General features: G+C 39.3%; 1 protein-coding gene across 2 annotated transcripts; it reads right to left on the minus strand.

Annotated features, from left to right (window-relative positions):
- Window positions 1–1659: 1659 nt before the first annotated feature.
- Window positions 1660–17388, minus strand: ERCC5 (ERCC excision repair 5, endonuclease). 2 transcript variants are annotated; one of them, XM_075137568.1, is made up of 16 exons: window positions 17251–17388; window positions 16673–16867; window positions 15857–16032; window positions 15226–15341; window positions 15047–15136; window positions 14167–14227; window positions 13119–13262; window positions 12006–12213; window positions 10779–11732; window positions 10134–10366; window positions 9645–9764; window positions 7745–7958; window positions 6230–6374; window positions 5189–5389; window positions 3667–3751; window positions 1660–2322 (listed from the first exon to the last, which is right to left on the minus strand). In XM_075137568.1, the coding sequence occupies exons 2-16, from the start codon at window positions 16758–16760 to the stop codon at window positions 1768–1770; spliced, it is 3390 nt and encodes a 1129-aa protein (XP_074993669.1). In that variant the 5' UTR covers window positions 16761–16867; window positions 17251–17388; the 3' UTR covers window positions 1660–1767. The 2 variants fall into 2 exon arrangements, with proteins under 2 accessions (XP_074993669.1, XP_074993677.1); XM_075137576.1 differs by lacking the exons at window positions 15047–15136; window positions 15857–16032; window positions 16673–16867; window positions 17251–17388 and having other exon boundaries at window positions 3667–3749; window positions 5187–5389; window positions 15185–15262.
- Between the last annotated feature and the right edge of the window lie 1126 nt (window positions 17389–18514).

Raw genomic sequence — 18514 nt, forward strand, 5'->3', positions numbered from 1 at the left:
TAACCATTCACTGTTGCTAAAAGGTAACCGAAGAGCTAAACATCGTTCTTCAGAGTCAAAGGGGTCTCCCAAGCACCGAGCGCAATTTACAAAGGGGCAGGGGTGCATTTGTGGAAGGGGTATGTAAATGCGTGCTCGCGCTGGAATGCAGAACTGTAACAGGGTACACCCCCCCCCCAAAATCCTAGCCCACTTTACCCCCATGAGACAGCTGTCAACATGCATAATTACACACATACCACTCCTCTTTTGTACACACAAGATGTACATTCGCTCAACGGATCGCAACCACTTACTGCCATAGGAACTAATACAGGTCTCTCCAAGACTTCTCTTATTTAGACTGCAATCAATTCAGGACGGGAACTGTCTCTTACTTTATACAGTTCTTAGCAAAATTAGATTTCAACCTCAGCTGGGGTTTCTAGGTGCCATTGAAAAATAATGAATTATTGTACAAAAACACTAAATAAGCCCTACAGAGAACTGAAGGTCTCTGTACTTTACCATACTTGGTAGAAGAAACTAATAGGAGCTCTTTGACATTTAGAAACTATCAAACAAATCACCAAGAACCGATCTACACTTAAAGCAAAATTCAGTAATATTAATGAGTGATTTACAAAACACTGCTGTAAACTGGCTGTCCAGGCTGAGAATTTGCTTAACATATGATAATCTTTTACAAAAGTAGTATCAAAAGGGGCAGTTTTTGCCTGGTAAACACTGTACATGAAGTATTAAGACTCTCTGCAACTATAAGGGCCAAATCCTATCCAGCTCACCTCCACCCTTCATCCTTTTAGGGGAGGCTAATGTTTCATATGAAACTTAATTGTATGGACTTGGACTTTGAAACAATAAAACAATGAGAAATGAAGTAGAAATATTAAATGAGAAGACAAAAGAAGCAAGAAGGAGGACTAAAATGTAACATAAGAACCCAAGTATGACTGGCAGCATTCAGTGCTTTTCCGTCTTAATCCACAGGAGCTATAAATAAATTCTACATTCAGAGAGACAGGTGAGATGGGGCGGGGGGGAGTCGGAGCCTAACACGTTGTTTCTCTCAAAATTAATCCGACATCAGTCCTGCAACCAGTGGACACCTCTGAACGTCACTTTTGCAGGCAAATTCTGTCTTTGGACATGGTCACGTAACTCCAAATCTAGAAACACGACATTTACATTCAGAACATAAAACAATTACAGCACCTCAGATTATACAAAGACTTACTGTACTGTATGATTTTCCATGAAATTTTACAAGGGCTTACATTGCCTCATGAATGGTTCAATAAGCAACATTACTTTGAGCACAAAACTTTGAGACAGACATAGTGAAGGAAATAAGGAAAATAACAATAATTGAGCTGATTTTACTTCTCCCAGCACCTAGAAATAATCCAAGTTGCTTTCAAAATTTCATTTAAGTTTGAAATTAAGGAAGCAACAGATTGCGTGTGATTTTTAACAGCTATCTCTCTTAGTTAGAATGCAAATGAACGGACATCATGTTTTGGCTCAATTTTAAAACCTCAAAACAAAAAACTTATATCAAGTCTAATCTAGGTCTTTATGAGTAAATGTGCTAAAACTATTTTTTTCATGGTTTAAAATCCCTCCTATTTAAGTTATGGACACAAAATGCATGACACATACATGACAAATAGGGATAATTTATTATTTATCAAAAATTCATTAGAATATTTACAAAGCTTAAGTCATAAAAACACATGCACACACTCTTTAAGACCTTTTTTTCCTTTAAGACTTTTTCTTTTTTCTTCCTCTCTTACTCTGCGATTTCTTCTTTCTGCCCTCAAACACAGGTTTGGCAGTCACCATGACTACGTTTCCCAGTTCTTCATCCTCATCACTTGAGCTACTGCACCCCTTTTTCTCTTTATGGTCTGTTGTCTCCATTGCAGAGACATTTTTCCTCTTTTTGCTCTTGCCTAAATCACTGCTTTCCAATTCCTCTACTGAGGAGTCACTAGAAGTTTCTGAAAGATGGAAATTCCCAATAAAACCACCTCCATATAAACACTCTTTTCTGGAATCTGAACGTTTCCTTCTCTTTCCACTTTGGACTTCTGTTGCCACAGCTTGATGATTTGCACAGCCTGCAGTACCTTTCCCTTTCCTTTCCTCGTGCTGTTTAAGTTCAATCTCCGTAACAGCAGTAGCCTCCCGAATTTCATCGGCTGCTTCTTTTTCCTTTCTCTTCAGACAAGTCACAGCTCTGCGCAGTCTCTGACTTTTAATAGCTTGTTTTTCATGCTGTGCTAGTCTGAAGAATGAATCAATTCGAAGCTGAGTCTATCAAAAATAAAACAGAGAAACACCTTTGGATGTTTTTGAGATGGGAATTCAGCTGTTGTCTCAGCTATACTATAAAGCATCCCAAATTAAAGCAGGACAAAGGACTAATGAAATTAATATGCATGCAAATAGATGTGAACAATAAGATGCATTATTATAGTAATACCTATACTTTATTATAAATTATGCAACAAGAACCTTTACAGAAACTAAATAATAAGCAAACTCCAGTGAAATTTTACAAACCTTATGCTGCTGCTGATTAGACATATGTTGCTATTTTCAACCCTAACACAGAGAATCTCTGTAGTGCTCTTAAGTATGTCCTTACAAACACATCCTTAGCTTCAAGCTGTTAAAACAACAGAATGTTTACTAAGCAAATGTTGGAAGTGCACTTTATATTTGCATCTGCCAGTGCAACAAAATGCAGTCATTTGACTCAAGTTCATTGTAACACATGCTGCTACAGTATAAAGATTTACGAGTAGAACTAGAAAGTAGTCACACACAACAGGCCTGTGCTATTCCACCATAGCTAGGCTTGCTGTATAGACTAAGCTAGTCCTCTATATTCTCCCTAAAATTGTCTGAGAGAGACAGACACTTCCAAAGAATGTTCCAGTCAACCTGAAAGTATATGGATTTAACTATGGGTTTTGGTACCTTTCACTCCTTTGAGTGATAGAGAGAACCTAGAACACTGGTTTAGACTACGAATCTATCTTGCTTATGGCAAAAGGAGGAAAGAATCTGACCTTAGGTGATCAGTTTTACAACTGACTTTCACAGTATTACAGCATGCACCACTCCTCGCTTTTAAGTTTTATTAAAGCTGACAGAACATTTATTTGGAAATTAGAGTAATATTATTCATGGGCACTTGCTCAACGGTTCAGTCTGCACTCCTCCTCAAAAGATATGGATGGTACCACATGGTCAGTCTCACTTCACCAAAATCTCAGAGGCATTTTTATAAATCATTTTTAGAGACAGCACGCTGTCTTTTAAAAGCACTGAAGGTGCTTGAGATATCTGTAGTTTCAGCCACATCCAGAACAAACAGCAACCTGGACTTGAGATAGGTGCTTGAAAGATAACAAAATTTGAAACCAACAATTGAAATTATGTAGAGTGCCTCACAGCACACCCAAATCATACAGAAATGAAGTCTAGAGAAGTAAGTTTAATGACTTTTAGAAATATATATATTGAGATAAAAAAAAAAAGGCCAAATCCCAGTTTCTGAGAAATGTATTTTAAAGCCTTGCTGTTAATTTTAAAATGCTTCTCTTACAATTTTCCAGTTACCCTTAAACTATACACAGCTTTATACTTTACCTGCTGCAAGTTCAGCTGTTTTATCACAGGTGAAAGAATTTCATCTATCTTTGTCCTGGTCCAGCCAAAATGATCCTGACAGAATGTGCAGAAAGTTAAGGAACTTTACAAAATGGCTATTACTAGTATTTTGTAATCACATAAAATGAAAATTCCTCAAATAAACAATGTCTGGAGGAAAGTCACTGTCCTGGTTTCGGCTGGGATAGGGTTAAATTTCTTCCTAGTGCTGTGTTTTGGATTTAGTATGAGGAGAATGTTGATAACACACTGATGTTTTCAGTTGTTGCTAAGTGCCCTCCTAGTCCAAGGACAGCTCCCGTGCCTACTGACTGAGCTAGGTACACGAGATGGGAGGGAACATAATCAGGACAGCCAGCCCAGCTGGCTAATGGGGTATTCCATACCATGTGACGTCATGCTCAGTATATGAAGGGTAGGCGTGATCCAGGAAGTACCGATCGCTACTTGGTTATCGGTCAGCGCGGGTGGTGAGCAATTGCATTGTACATCACTCATTTTGTATATTTTATCATTATTATTTTCCTTTTTTCTGTTCTATTAAACTGTCTTTATCTCAACCCACGAGTTTTTCTCACTCTTACCCTTCCGATTCTCTCCCCGTCCCGCTGGGGGTGGGAGGAGTGAGTGAGCGGCTGCGTGGTATTTGGCTGCCTGCCAGGTTAAACCGCGACAGTCACTCTACTTCAAAGCTTTTTCTACTACAAAACCAGAGAAAATACTTTTAGTTACTACCGCTAACTTACGCGGATGATTCCAGTATAACACTACGTATCTTAATCACGCTATTACATCTCTATTAGTTACAGAACTTTTTCTCTAATATCAACATTTCCAAAAGCATGTCTCAGTGAAGATAGAACTCATTTTGGCTACACGGTACTGCCATAAGACAAAATACCTGTAAGTAAACCTCATTTTTACACTTGCACATACTGGAAGTTTCATTTACTGTTTAAAACACTGTTAGCTCTGCGTGCATTGCCGTCTACTCTTCAACAATTCACTGCAGCTCAAGCTGCAACGGATGCAAGAAATAGACATCATTGCAAGAAACGCAGTGAATAACTAGGGATAAAGCGCAGATTGAATCACCATTTCTGACTAGGTTTTGAAACCCATTTGTGAAAGATGGAAAACATACATCAGGAGCATGCAGACAATCCTGCTCTAAGTCTAGAAATAGGCACAGCACAGTTACAGAAATGTAACGTCACAACAAACTCGCCATTCCAGCTGCGAGACTCTTTGCATGCAAAGCGAAGCAGCTCGTTCTCTCAGGAGGGCAGAGCAGCCCCGAATGCCACCATGCATGGCTGCATTCCCTTCCATTCCAGAGCTTGTATCATTGCAGTAGAGTGCATGCAGATGGGGCGGCGGGCCCCTCACACCAATGAGATGTTAAGCGTTTGACATTCTGTTGCTGACTCACTAACTAGCCTTACGAACTTTAATCCAAGTAATTTTAGCTAACAAGTCTTGCCATATAGTAAAAGGATATTCTCTGATCTGGTCTACATCAGGCTTCCCCCAGATGAACGAACCCCTTGTCTCATCCACCACAGGCTTCAGGTATGCGTCTGCCACTGCTGGATTTGGGAAACCTGAAGAAAGCTGCAGCTCCCGCAGCTTCTTCTTGACTTTTGTATCATGTGGATTAGGTCTTAATTTCTTATTCTTCTGAGCCTCCTTCCACCATTCACTGAAAAACAGAGGAAAGTATTCATTTGCCTCCATAAAATATAATTTGGAATATCAAGAGCCATCGTGCTAATTTCAATAGCCTTAGTCTCCCTACTTCAGTTACTACATGAGATGAGGTAGGAAATTTCCAAATAAAAAATGGCCAAAGGGCCAAAATCTGAAAAGACAAAACATACACAGTAAATGCAGCCATTGTAAGCCACAGTAGCAAACATCACCTGGATTCCCCATAGGCTGCTAAACAGAAGGCCCTAAATTCAGCCTCACTGGGGGAGAATGTTCCACACATAATGATCATTTTTGGAGTTTTCTTGGTATGCAAGGGGAAAAAAAAAAAAAAAGAAAAAAAAAAAGAAAGACTTCTAACCATCCTCGCCATTGCCAATACAACTGGGTTGGCCCTCTTCAAATCTTGTTCTTCCCCACAGCCTACCTGTCTGTCTCTTTCCAGGTCATCCATTCCTCAACTCATCAAGTCTCTTTTCTCTACGAGCAAGCTACAGCACCTTCTCACAAGCTCAGGGAGAATAAACCTCCACTCCACTACGGATCCAGTTCTGCAATGAACTCAGAGGCAGTCGCACAGTTCTACAGCTGTTCTATTGTCTTCATTAGTCTCACTGTAATTGCTGTATGAACATGTCACCTTATTTTCCTGCCATTTCAGATAGTGGTATAATTTTTTTTACAGTTAAAAATATTAACACATATTTTACAGTTAACTTAGCCTCCTTAATGATGGTCATATGTTTTGTTGTATGCTTAGGCAGCAGAAAAGTATATTCACAAATATTCATATTATGGAGAGACAAAAAAAGCAAAATATGACGAAGCATACGCGAATTTTAAGAGAGGTTCCAAGCCGTGCCCAGGAAATTCATTTAAAATCTCCATCGCTGTGACAAAGCCAACATTTGGGATGCCCTCAGTGTAGTCGCTTCCAAGCAAGTATGCCAAATTAATTAGCTTGCTTCGATCCAACCCTGTAAAAAAAGTGCATAAACCAAAAAATCAGTGGATTCAGCGTCTGTTCTCTTACAAATTAAAAAATAATATATTATCTGAAAGGCAAAAACCAAAAGGAACACAAAGGTATTAACTCTGTAAAATTACTTTTAATTCAACATCAGAATTTGCTAAATTATATTCTGGAGCAGTGTCAATATGCTACTGCTAGCTCAAGCACCGGTAGTTGTGCTAACTTGGCAAATACATCTTGCCAAAATTAAAATGTTATAATGTAAAGACCATTGGGAAATTCTGGGTCTCTAAGAGCTAAGAGATATTACTTTACATTTACTTTACAGTTACTGTCCTGTCCTCATCTAATGCTGACCTGAATTTAATAACTCCCAAATCAGAAATAAAAACACTGTTTGAATTCTCCATAATATCAATGCCTCTGCTTCTTAAAAGTGTTCCCAAACTGGAAGCCTTTTGCTCTGTGCTAGCGCAGTTACTAAGTAGACCAAAGAGCCTGTGAAACAGCCAGAAAGAAGGAAGAACTCAGCTGACCTCTTCTACTTGGTACGCTGTAAGATCTGAGGCAACCAGACTGATTTTCAGCGACTACATTCAGGAGTTTAGATTTAAAAAAAAAAAAAATTAAAAAAAAAAAAATTCAGTGGAGAAAAGGAGGGATGTATGTCTAAGCACAGACTATCAGCATGCTAGTCAGGATAAACCATCAACTGTCAAGAAAGAACAATAGTGCAATGCATGGAAAAAGGAGTAGAAGTACAAGACTGCAGAGGAATGTGACATGAAGACCAATGGTGACCATTTTTCTCTGGTAAAAAAATAAATAAAAGCTCTGGTTTATTATATTAATAACAGCTAAAAGTCACACACATGCTTTTATAGCAATCCTCTCCAAGTAAGCTACAGTAACATACCTAAGTAGGTATAAGTAGGGGAAAAAAATGTTTCATTCAATTTGCTGGGAGAAGAAACCAAAGACATATTTTTCACCACATAAAAATGTTGTGAAATTTTACATGCTGAAGACATTAAAATATTATTTCAAAGTCTATAGCCTCTCTCAACTTTGAAAATGTCAAAACCGATTTTAAAATGAGTTCTGCTTAAACAAGGCATAAGAAAAAGTTAAAATTGGCTCATATTTTCCTTAATAAACTAAGTGACACTGAAGTTTAGTGCAGGTGTCTGCAAATTCAGGGGGGTCATCTGGCAGTAAAAACAGCAACCCAACTGAATGTCTTTAGAGACTCTCCAAAGGACAAGCATTGTATTAACAGACACAATATTCTGTAGAAAATACAACTTCAAAAAGATACATGGCAGCGCTGTTTTATTAAAAACTGTATTTAACAAATCAATACCTGAGGCTTACCTAGTTGGTTTTGAAAATCAACATACTGATAATATTCCACATATTTGTTTTGACTGAAGAAATTTTTATAAACATGCCGTGCGCCAAATAACCAAACATCACTGTCATCAGTGATTGTCCCAGAGGTCTGATCAGTAAGGTCCAATATAGCACACTGTGCCTCTGCCTCCATCGGAGCTTCAATATATGGAATGCCAAACAGACGGAGAAGCTCCTGTAGGATGCAGAGAAAACAGTTAATATTTCATCTGAAGAATCAATTTCTATTATAATTCTGCTTGACTCGGAACTGCTAGGTTCACACTTGGGAGGTATTTAATATTTCACAGCAAATCTTAATTTCCGCTAAAAAGTGCCAAGCACAGTCAAGTCAAGGGGGAAAGAAATCCCATTTACTCGTCTCGGGCAGATAGTGCCACATAAGTCAAGCACTACTTGATCACACTATTACTACACAGTTTGAGAATCTGCTATCTTAATTACACAAGCATACTTAAGTATTGTGCTTTCCATAACATGGAGAAAAGTCCATGCATTACAATTATGTGGGCTCCATGAAAGAAAGATGCAGGTTAAATAAAATTTAAAAAAAAAAAAAAAAAAAATCAGTTATCACCTTAGCTCAGAAAATGGTGTGAAAGCATATGAGAAACATTAACATCAAGCAGGAAACAGTGGGCAGACTAATCATCCTTTGGATGGTGTTTTGATATACATGTATTTTGATGTATTTTAAACAATTTGCTTTTATGGAATACATTATTTAACCTCAGTTAAATATCCCACACACACTAGGTTTACAGGCTTGTGTTAGTTACACAATTCTGGATTACGTCATCTCCAGAAATTATGCTTTTCATTTACTCTCCTGTAATAATCACTGCAAAAGGTAAGGTGTAAAATTTATTAAGTATATATTTGATATGTATACATATATCTGCACATACACACACTTTTTTTTCCTCGCTGCAGCTGGCTTTTGTGCCCTGACAAAGTCAGTCTCAAGGCTTAAAACTTTTACTGTAATAAAGAGCAAAAGCACAAGGTCAAAAGACTTACAACTATAATGGTATATGTACCATTATATGGCACATAATATTACAAAAGCACAACCTACTGGCCTTTAAAAAAATCATCTGCAGAAACAAGTATGAGCAAATATTTAGCAAAGGAAACAAAAATTTCAATCATTTTGAGACTAAATTACCCCTTTTATGCAAAGAAAATAAAAGCATTTATATATTTCTCAGAATTAGTTTGTTAGAATAAGTTTATTACATCATAGATACTATCACTAGTCTACTATATTATGGATATGTTAACGCCAACACATTGTATTGCAAGTAGTCCTTGCATTAAGCTTTAAACGCTAATACTGAAACAGAAGTTACAGGCTTATGCAGGTATTACTGGTGAGATTCTTTAAAACGAGTTACGTAGGGCATAAACCTGGGTTACCATGCGGATTCCTTGTAAGGTTTTATCTTTTAATCCCTAGGGGAAATCACAGTTTACCCAACACCCAGATTATATCAATTCCATACTGCTGAATGTAACTTCCTAATATTTTTCATTCAATTTGCACCTTTCACAGCAACAGGCAAAGATCAAACTGGCCCAACCTTAAAAAGTTGGTGCTTAAAAAAATGTTGATTTATTCATAATTTTATTATTATTTTATAATGTTATAACAGTTATTGAAAATTGTTGGAATTCAAGATTATCTCAATACTTGCAATATTTTAAATCAAGCAGACTGAAAAAAACAAGCTCCTAAGAGGAAAAAAGGTGACCTATAATTAAGCAAAATTACTAACAGCTTTTGAGAAAATGTTTGACTGGGGTGGAGGGGGGAACCACATCACACTGTATCAAATCAAAATGATTCAACTAATACTACCTGGCTTTCCAAGAACATCTGTCCTGTTACAGAAGCAGCAACACGCTCCTGCTGCTGTTTTTGAGCCTGAAGCATATTCTGCTCACCAGAAAGTTCATTTTCTAATTCTTGCAGTTCTTCCTGAAAAATAAAACAAGCTTTTCATTATTTCAATAATGCAGGTATATTTAGTTAAGTAAAGCACTAAGACTCCAACTATAATTATTCTAGTAGTATACGCTCCATTAATTCACCCTTGGAAGTTGTCATAGCTTCTCTAATGCAGTAAATTACAAGACCAGAGATAGGTCTATTCATCAGAGTGCTAAAACCTTAAAAGTTTCCCTCTGATTTCAGAGAGCTTATGGTTAATCATCATCTTTAAGAAAAATCAGTTCCCATAGAATTAGATACACATATGAGAAAGCAATGGAACAGTAAGAAGTTTTTCTTAAAAACTTGGGGACAGAGCACTTCATTACTAGCTCAAAACAAGTAACAAGGAGTTACCAAACTGACGTCTTGCCACTCATCCACTGCATCTTTACCATCATCTTCTCTTTCAACGTTCTGATCGTTTGCCAACTGCACTTCATCAGACTCCTTCAGCAAGTCCTGTGTGACAATATCATGTCTGTCTGTCTCCACTTCTGGAAGTGCTGTTTCATCACCCAGTTTTTCATCGTATTTAGTAGGAAACTCAGCTTCATTACTGATTTCGGTATCCACATCAATAAAGCTTCCTATTAAAGGAAAATAAAGATTTCAACTTCCCGCTGCTTGTTTAAAAAGAAGTATTTGTACATGGTTTTAGCTTGGACAGTGATTTTTTTTTCCTATATGCAGTAAATAGATATAAGGATTGTGAAATTACAGAAACCAAGTGGTTAACCATTAATACACCAGTTAAGTTCAACGTACACAACAGCATGCTTTCCTGACTCTCCATATTCTTTGATATGCTCAGGTTTCCATGATAAAAACATAACACCAAGGGGAAAAACATAGCTCAGATTTTCGTTCCACCTCCTACATACGTAGGAATAGATGTATTTTAAAACATTTCTTACCAGGAGAAAAGGTTAACTTCAACTGACTACAAATACAATAAGGTCCTATTTTCGTATCTTTTTAGACAAATTAAAAAGCACATACCATCAGAATCACTGTCTTCAGACTGTGATATCCCTTCCCTTTCCTCCTCAGGACCTTTTGCTTCTGGAAAAAATCTAAGATCCTTCTGTACCTCAGATACATTCTCTTCTGTTTGCGAAATTACTTCCTCTATATTTTCAGAAATTTTCAAGTCTTCCTCATTTTTAGAAAGGTCTGTTGTTTCAGCATGAATCAAAGCCCCTATACTAGTTTGTACAGGGGAACAACTTGGCTTCTGCATGCACAAGTTTATAACCTTATCTCCCAAAGAATTTAAGTCCGTTTTGGAACCATTTTCTTCTTTGTCTACAACATCTTTGCCTTTTCTAGTATTGTCAATATAAGAATAATTTTCAGCTCTGGATATACTGGTGTCCTTAGGTGTAATATAATTTTTTTCCAACTCCTGACTCTTTTGTTCAAGTTCAGCGTCTTGCATAATCACTTGGTTTGACAAATGAATTGTAGATGTAGGTATCTTTTCTCCCTCCTTAACTTCAGGAATCTGATCTTCCTCATCTGAGCTACTAAGCAGAAAATCCTTCACTTCTGATCTTTCTGGTAGCACTCCATCAGTTCTAACAGTAACAATTTCCTCCCTTTTACCATCATCACCACTCAGAGCTTGCTGAATTGCCTGTAGTGTTCTTGGAGACACACTGCCTTCCTCTGTTACAGACTGTAACACGTTCAATCGTCCTGTATCTTCATCCCCCAGTTCTTCTTCTGAGCTGCTTTCTACCATAGCTGCCTGGATAGCAAGCAAAGTCCGAGGAGAGGGTGGTGCTGTCACCACATTGTTATCTTTCCCTCTCTGCAACTTGTCAGATGCAACTAGCTTTGCATTAGCAGGAGATTCATTGATTTTATTTGATTTAGTAAATTCAAGCATTTTTGATGAGGGTCCTGCAGTAGTTTCCAAGTCTCTACTTGTAGCTTCTTTTGCTTGAATACCTGAAAGAAAGTTTTTTGTTGATTTTTTTTCTAAGTAAAAAAATTGCTTTTACTAACATTCCATTGTACATAATGAACATCATTATATAAAGATTAATAAAACCGTTTTCTACACGTTTACAGATGACAGTTAATTATGTCTAACAGTAATGCACATTTCATACAAACTATTGGCTACATGCACCTATAAACAATATTCAGGTTTTTCTTAAAACTGACAGCTGCAGACTGCACACACCAAACGAGGTTTTACAAAATTAAGACCTGACTTACCCTTTATTAGGATATAGTGAGAAGTATCTTCAGAGACTACCCTCCTAGATTCCACTTCTTTCACAAAACCACCTTCATTTTCATATTGTGTTTGGATTTCACCCGAGTGCTGTTGATTCAACTCTTTTTGTACATTTTCTATGCAGCGATTGAGGTTGCTTTTCTTAAGCAAACCCCTAAGCTGGTACTGAGAAAAGTCATTGGACTCCTTTAAAAAAACAAAACAAAACAAAACAAAAAAACAAACACAAAACAAACAACCAAGTCAATTTAAATAAATGCCACTAGCTGCACCTTTTAAGCAACTTCATTTACCACGCTCTGGAGAGCCTTTTCAGAGTTTCCTTTAAGCAGGTAACTGCACTCCCAAACGACAGCAACACTAGCCCGGTAACACACAATGATTCTAAAAGATACAATTAAGTAGTTCTGAATGCTAGCTAAAAACGAGATCTCAATGACGTGACCAACAAAACTTAACTGGCTAACGGAGCTGGTCCCCATCTTAAAAACAATGCAATTATAACAGAATCCACATGTGGACGGTTTTGAGGTGACGGTTCTTAGTTTACACTTGGCTACAAGCTATCATTTGATCTGACATATATTGTACTTTTGAAATCTAACTGTGCTCTGAAAAGCTATTGTAGAAGTGGCACTACAGGATTCCCCATTTGCCTCTGAATGGCTTCAGTAACACATCTGCCTAAGTTACAAAAGCCTTTTCCCAGCTGCCAGCTCCCCTAACAACCCGAGGGTTCGGAATTCAAGCTGCGTTCATTCTGTCTGGTTCATCCACACCAGTAGTATGTTCTTGCAGTTGAAATCTTGGGTGTAATGCTGACGAGGCATGAGACACAGCATGATTTTTTCCATTCTTGCCAAACTGAATTAGCTCTGCCAATTGTAGTGGCAATCAAGAGATAGGACTCTGAATAGACCCACTCTGTTAAGAGTCATTATCTCACTGGGTTTTTTTCCCCTCAGCATAACATCTCTTGTTAAATAGGCCTGGGGGTAAAGCTTTCCAGACGTGATACTCTTATGTAGTCTTCATCTGCATTAATGGCAATAGCTCCATTCTGATGGCTTGAAAACTATTTTAAATATTACCTCTGGCATTGCTTCGAATAATGTTCTTTTTCGCTTTGTAAATTCTTTCATATCAGTCAAGATCTCATGTTTTATTTCTGGAGGCAGCTTGTTGAAATCTTCTGATTCAATATCTACAGAATGAGGATTTTCACATAACTCTTCCTATAAAAATGGAAAACAACATAAACACCTATTTTACATTACAGCACAACAACAATAATAAAATATTTAGAGCATCATTCCAAACAACAAAAAAAACACCCACAAAATCTTTGTTGCTACTTCCTATACTGAGAAGAAAACAGTTCAGAAAAAAAAAAGCTAACTACTACCTAATAAAATAAAGTACATAATTATTGATGTACACTATACAGAGCAACTTGTGTTTATTGTTTTTACAAAAAAATATTTAGTATAAATCACAGAAGCAGGTCCTATTGCCTCAGCTACTCCGATTTTATCCTTCCAAAGAGGTTCTCCTTCTGAATGCGAACTACTTCAAAGATGAACAGCATTTCCAAGAGTTTTTTCTTTTTTTTTTCTTTTTTGTTTTTTTTAAGTTTGATGAAAGCAGAGATAATTTTATTATTCATTATGCCTTCTTCTTAGGTTATATATTTCTTTTCTCCTCTTCCCATGAGATCAGCACATCAGAAGGGACTACAGAATTTATCTGTGAAAACTCAAGGACTGAAGTGCTTCAACATCAATTCATATTTGGAGAAGCATGAGAATTTTGTTAAATATGCTGTCTTACATGTGCATACACATGGGCACAAATGCATACATTTCACATATGATTACAAAAAACAATTTATTCTCCACACGTCCAGAGAAAGTAGTTAAAAGGAAAAAAAAAATACTATAAGAAATTCCTATTCTGCTGCATTCTAGTGGAGAAAATTACATTTGTATTTCCTCATTAACTTGTTTGCTTGATAAGTAATGTTATAGTAAGACCTATACATCCAAACACTTTTTTTTTTAACCTTTTTATTTGTCTTTTAAGCATAGCACACGAATGAGAGGATTGTTCACAAGAACAGGACAATTAGCATGCACTTACCTGCAACATCTTTTTTTGGGTCATTCTCACTTCCCATTCTTTTTCATCTTCCTCCTCTGAGCTAAAAATCACAAAGAGAAAAAAAGATGTAGATATTTACCTAGGAAAATAAAGTTCCTATTTTAAGCAAAAGGACGTTAGTCATTCCTTCACCAATAAGTACAAAAATTCACACACCACGTCAAAGTACACACATATATATACGCATATACACACAAACATATAAATACATACACAAGCCAAAAAGATCTGAACAGAAAGCAAGAAGGCAGACTTATGTGAGTTAAAATTAGATTGAGACAACTGTTGCTGTTTAAATCAATAACTGATTCTTATTTGATCAGCATTTTAAGTATATAAAAGTATATATAAGATGTGCAGAGAGTAATCTAACAGATAGCTTCACATTCCCACTTAGAGTTATTTAAGAAGATGTCACAAGTTTGACAAGTACATACAAAGTCTACTTCTGCTGAACACGTCTACACTACTGAATGAGGGGGCGCAAACCGGAATCAAGCTGCCGCACACCAGCTACCCAAGCGTGAACAATCAGCTCCATTTAGTCATATAGATATGGCCACAGAGACTGAGAAAGCACTTTCATCCTTAAACATGAATCCAGTGTAGAAATTTAATCTGTGGGCTGAAAGCTGCTTCTGTAACTTTCCCATAAATAACCCAAAGACTTCTGTATCCAGAGCTATAAACCAAACTCTCCAAAAAGAAACTGAAATGAAATATAAATTAAAGAAATATACTTTATATATTATGGAGTCACACAGATCAAAGGCCTTTCAGCAGCATCAGAAAGTGTGGTTTATAACTTTTCTCTGAGTTTATTATAGCCATTTAAGCTATGTTTCTTAATTCTACCTACCTGTTCTTCTCTTCCTCCTCTAAAGAAGGCAATACATACATATCATCAATTTCTTCTCTTCGAACTTGTGTAATACTGGGCAAAACTTCACTGCTTAGGGAAAGAAAAACAGTGATTAATAGCTACATAAACACTTACCTGCCACCCATAAACAAGGGGAAAACAATTTTTATTCTTGCCTTTTGCCCGCAAGAGCAGTTTTGATAACTTGTCTCTTCAAAAATGTTTTCAAGAGTTTCTCTGTAGTTTTCCTGGAATCACTGATGGCGACTTCCTTCCTTTGTCTTCGCTTAGCCTGTGAAAATAAGATTAACACCAACGAGATTTTGCTGAACGCTGAAGATACACATCCAGTGAATTACTGTTATAATTCTGTGTGCTGAGTCTATGAGCAACTCCTAACTCACCCTACATCAACGTGGACATAGCCTTCAGATCCTCTAAATCTCTCTATGTCGGTTTCCTCTGTGGGACTCGGGGACAGTTTTCAGCTTCTGGGTACAAATGCTTGCAAGAGCTGCGCTCAGGTCCATTCTGGAGCAAGACCCAGGCTTATGCCATCACCTACCTCTCTGCAACCTGGTTTCTACGCAAATCAAACCTGAGTATATCAAAAGGGAGCTGCTGCATGCTCCAACAGCTAACCAAGACTGGGATGGCAAAGAACACCCGCACAGCGGTGCTCTTCAAGCCCTCCGTCCTCATGGCTCAGAAGCATTAGCAGAATAAGAAGGAAACTGAAAATGGCTACTTAGTATCAGCAGACGTACATCCTATTTTGCATTGCAATGACTCAGCAAAGGTACTTACCAAGGTTTGCCTCTTCAGAAGGGGTGCCTCTCCATCAAAAACAAAGACAGGTCGAATTCGGAAAAACAGTAACTTGCAGAGTCGATGAAACAGAGTGAGGAGGTGAGCATTTTGGATGGAGTTACCACCACGATCTCTGGCTCCCTTTATTGCTTGGTTCAACCAAATACTGATATCTTAAAAGAACCGTTAAGAGGAAAAAATGTACTATCTTACACATATACCATATTAATAGTTTCTATAAAGTGCACACATTTGACTGAGTGGTTTTTGCCCACTGTTCTAGGCTTGGCTTATCGAAACCAAGATTATACAAATACTTGTGAACTTCAGAGAAGAATAAATTCTTGCCCCTATCGCCCTGGACAAAAAGCAGAGTTGAAACAACTATGCAGCAAGTAGTACCTCCCCAGTTATTTTTACAAATAAATGAAGGGTAACTTCTTTACACATCTTTCCAGCATTTAACCAAGTATGTATGACAGGAAAGTTGATGCAAAAGTATTTAAAACTTTTTCATCTTACAGTCCTACTGAGAGCAGCGCATTTATTTATAAAGCACAAAATCCTATAGTCCAACACTTCTGCAAGGAATCTATTAAAAAAGTCTCTTTTTTAGAACATAAAACAAACAAAAAAAAAGAGCTTAGTATTCCAGATATTATAAAACATAAAATCTACTTATCAAAATATTGTCATGATTTAAAATATATAAAAAAAACAAAGCGAAACACACAGATCAGGTAGAAATAAGTGAAATAGTTAAAATAATCTCCCTCACAAATTTGGTTCCTCAGCTTTACTTTTGAAGGATACCAACAGCAAGAATTTTTCCTTCCAGCGTTTCTGGGTTTATAGGTCTCCCAGCGCATTCAAGCAGTTTCCAAAGTCCTTGAACCCCCATTGTCCTTTCTCAGCGACTTTGAGAGCAGAATCTGTGAGGAGCAAACGAAGGAATGATCCAACGATTACACCATCCACGTACGCTTTATCAACCAGGATGCATTATCACTGCAAAGAGAAACACGGAGGCGGGCTGGGCTGGGGAGGGCGCCCCGCCGCCCCGGCCGCCGCTCGGGCCGGTTCCGGACGATTCCCTCAGCTTTCGGTAGGGAAAAGCTACCGAAATTTTACAAATCCGGTCAAGAGCAACGTGACAGCTGCTCGCCGGCCGGCCGTCAGGCCGCCCTAGGAGCCTCGGCTCTCCTCTCTGCAGAGACCGCCACGGTCCCAGACAACCGCCCTCCGCCCCTCGGGGACATGCAGAGGTGCTCGGCGGGGCCGCGCCGCCCAGGGGAGGCACGGGGGCCCCGGCCCGAGGGAGGGGAAGGCGGCCTAGGCGGCGGTGGGGCAGGTGTAGGGGAAAGCGGGGTGCCCGCCGGAGCGGGGCTCACCTGCGGCGGCAGCCGCCGCGGCGGCGGCGGCAGGAGGGCTCCCGGGGGGCGGAGCCCGGGCGCGGGGAGGGGACCGGCCGCCTCGGGCCGAGAAGCCCCTGGCAGCCCCGCTCCCGCCCCGCGGCCTCCCCGCGCGGCGTGCGCATGCGCCTCCCTCGCGCTGCCCCGCTGCCCGCCGGGAAGTGCAGTTCGCGGGGCGGAGCCCGGCGCCATGGCGGCGCGGGTCCCGGCCCGGCGAGGAGCTGCTTCTCTGTCCCGTTCGCCCCGCACACGCCCCGGCGCCGTCCCCTCTGGCTCCAGCTGCCGTGGGCGTGCGGGTCCCTCAAGCCAGGCGGAAGGACCGCAGCAGCGCGCTGTTGCCTGAGGCACCCTGCCCGCCGGGTCCTCGCCTGCCCGGAGGTGAGGTACCGAACGTAACGCAAAAAGAAAAAAAAGCCACTTTTTTTTTTTTCTTTCTTTTGTTGGCAGCACTTAGCCGCGTAGGCATCTCCCCGACTTCTCAGATAATGAGCCAGAAGCATGCCAAACGGCACAGGTAGCATGACTTCCCCCGCAGCCCGCACTCTCCCCACTCCGCTCCCACCACATCCCCAGTGCCCCTCACCGCACCCCGCCTCTCCCACTACAGAATCCCTAGGGAAGGTTGCAGGCAGCCTTTCCTAGGTCCCAGCAGCACATCCCCAGGGACACCTGGGGGTGTCCGTCCTCTGCTAATGCTGGAAGAATTAAAGACGCCACCTATTTTATGAAATGTGAGTCTCCAAAGCAAGAGCAAAACAAAGTGACTGTAAAACTAAAGTCCATCAAACACACCCATTTAAGAATAGCAGCAAGCTAATATCGGAGAGGCAACTCCCTGTTCCTCAGTGCAACTATCATTATTAGGCAAAACTCAGAGACATTTATATAACTCATTTAACCCTGAAGTGCGCTAAAGAACACAGCTCAAGTATTCTAAAGAGATTTGAGTCCTCAGCCCAAATCCAGCTTGCAAAAATGAAGTCTGAAAATAGTTCATCTGAAAAATATCTACATTTTCAAAACCTATGGGTTTTGTTCAGTCACAAGCCTGCAGATTTTGGGAAGTTAAATATTAGAGGTTAAGTCACAGAGGCTGCACAGGCTTATGAGCAACGAGATCCTACCTCCAGGATTACTTTGCTAAGCAGGGGTTGCAATTCTGATCCTTCGTTTACCTGCTTTCCTGAAAATCTTCACTAAACATAGGGTCACCATTCCCGAGACAAATGAAAAGCAAACAACA

Source organism: Calonectris borealis, chromosome 1, assembly GCF_964195595.1.
Source record: "Calonectris borealis chromosome 1, bCalBor7.hap1.2, whole genome shotgun sequence".
Taxonomy (NCBI): domain Eukaryota; kingdom Metazoa; phylum Chordata; class Aves; order Procellariiformes; family Procellariidae; genus Calonectris; species Calonectris borealis.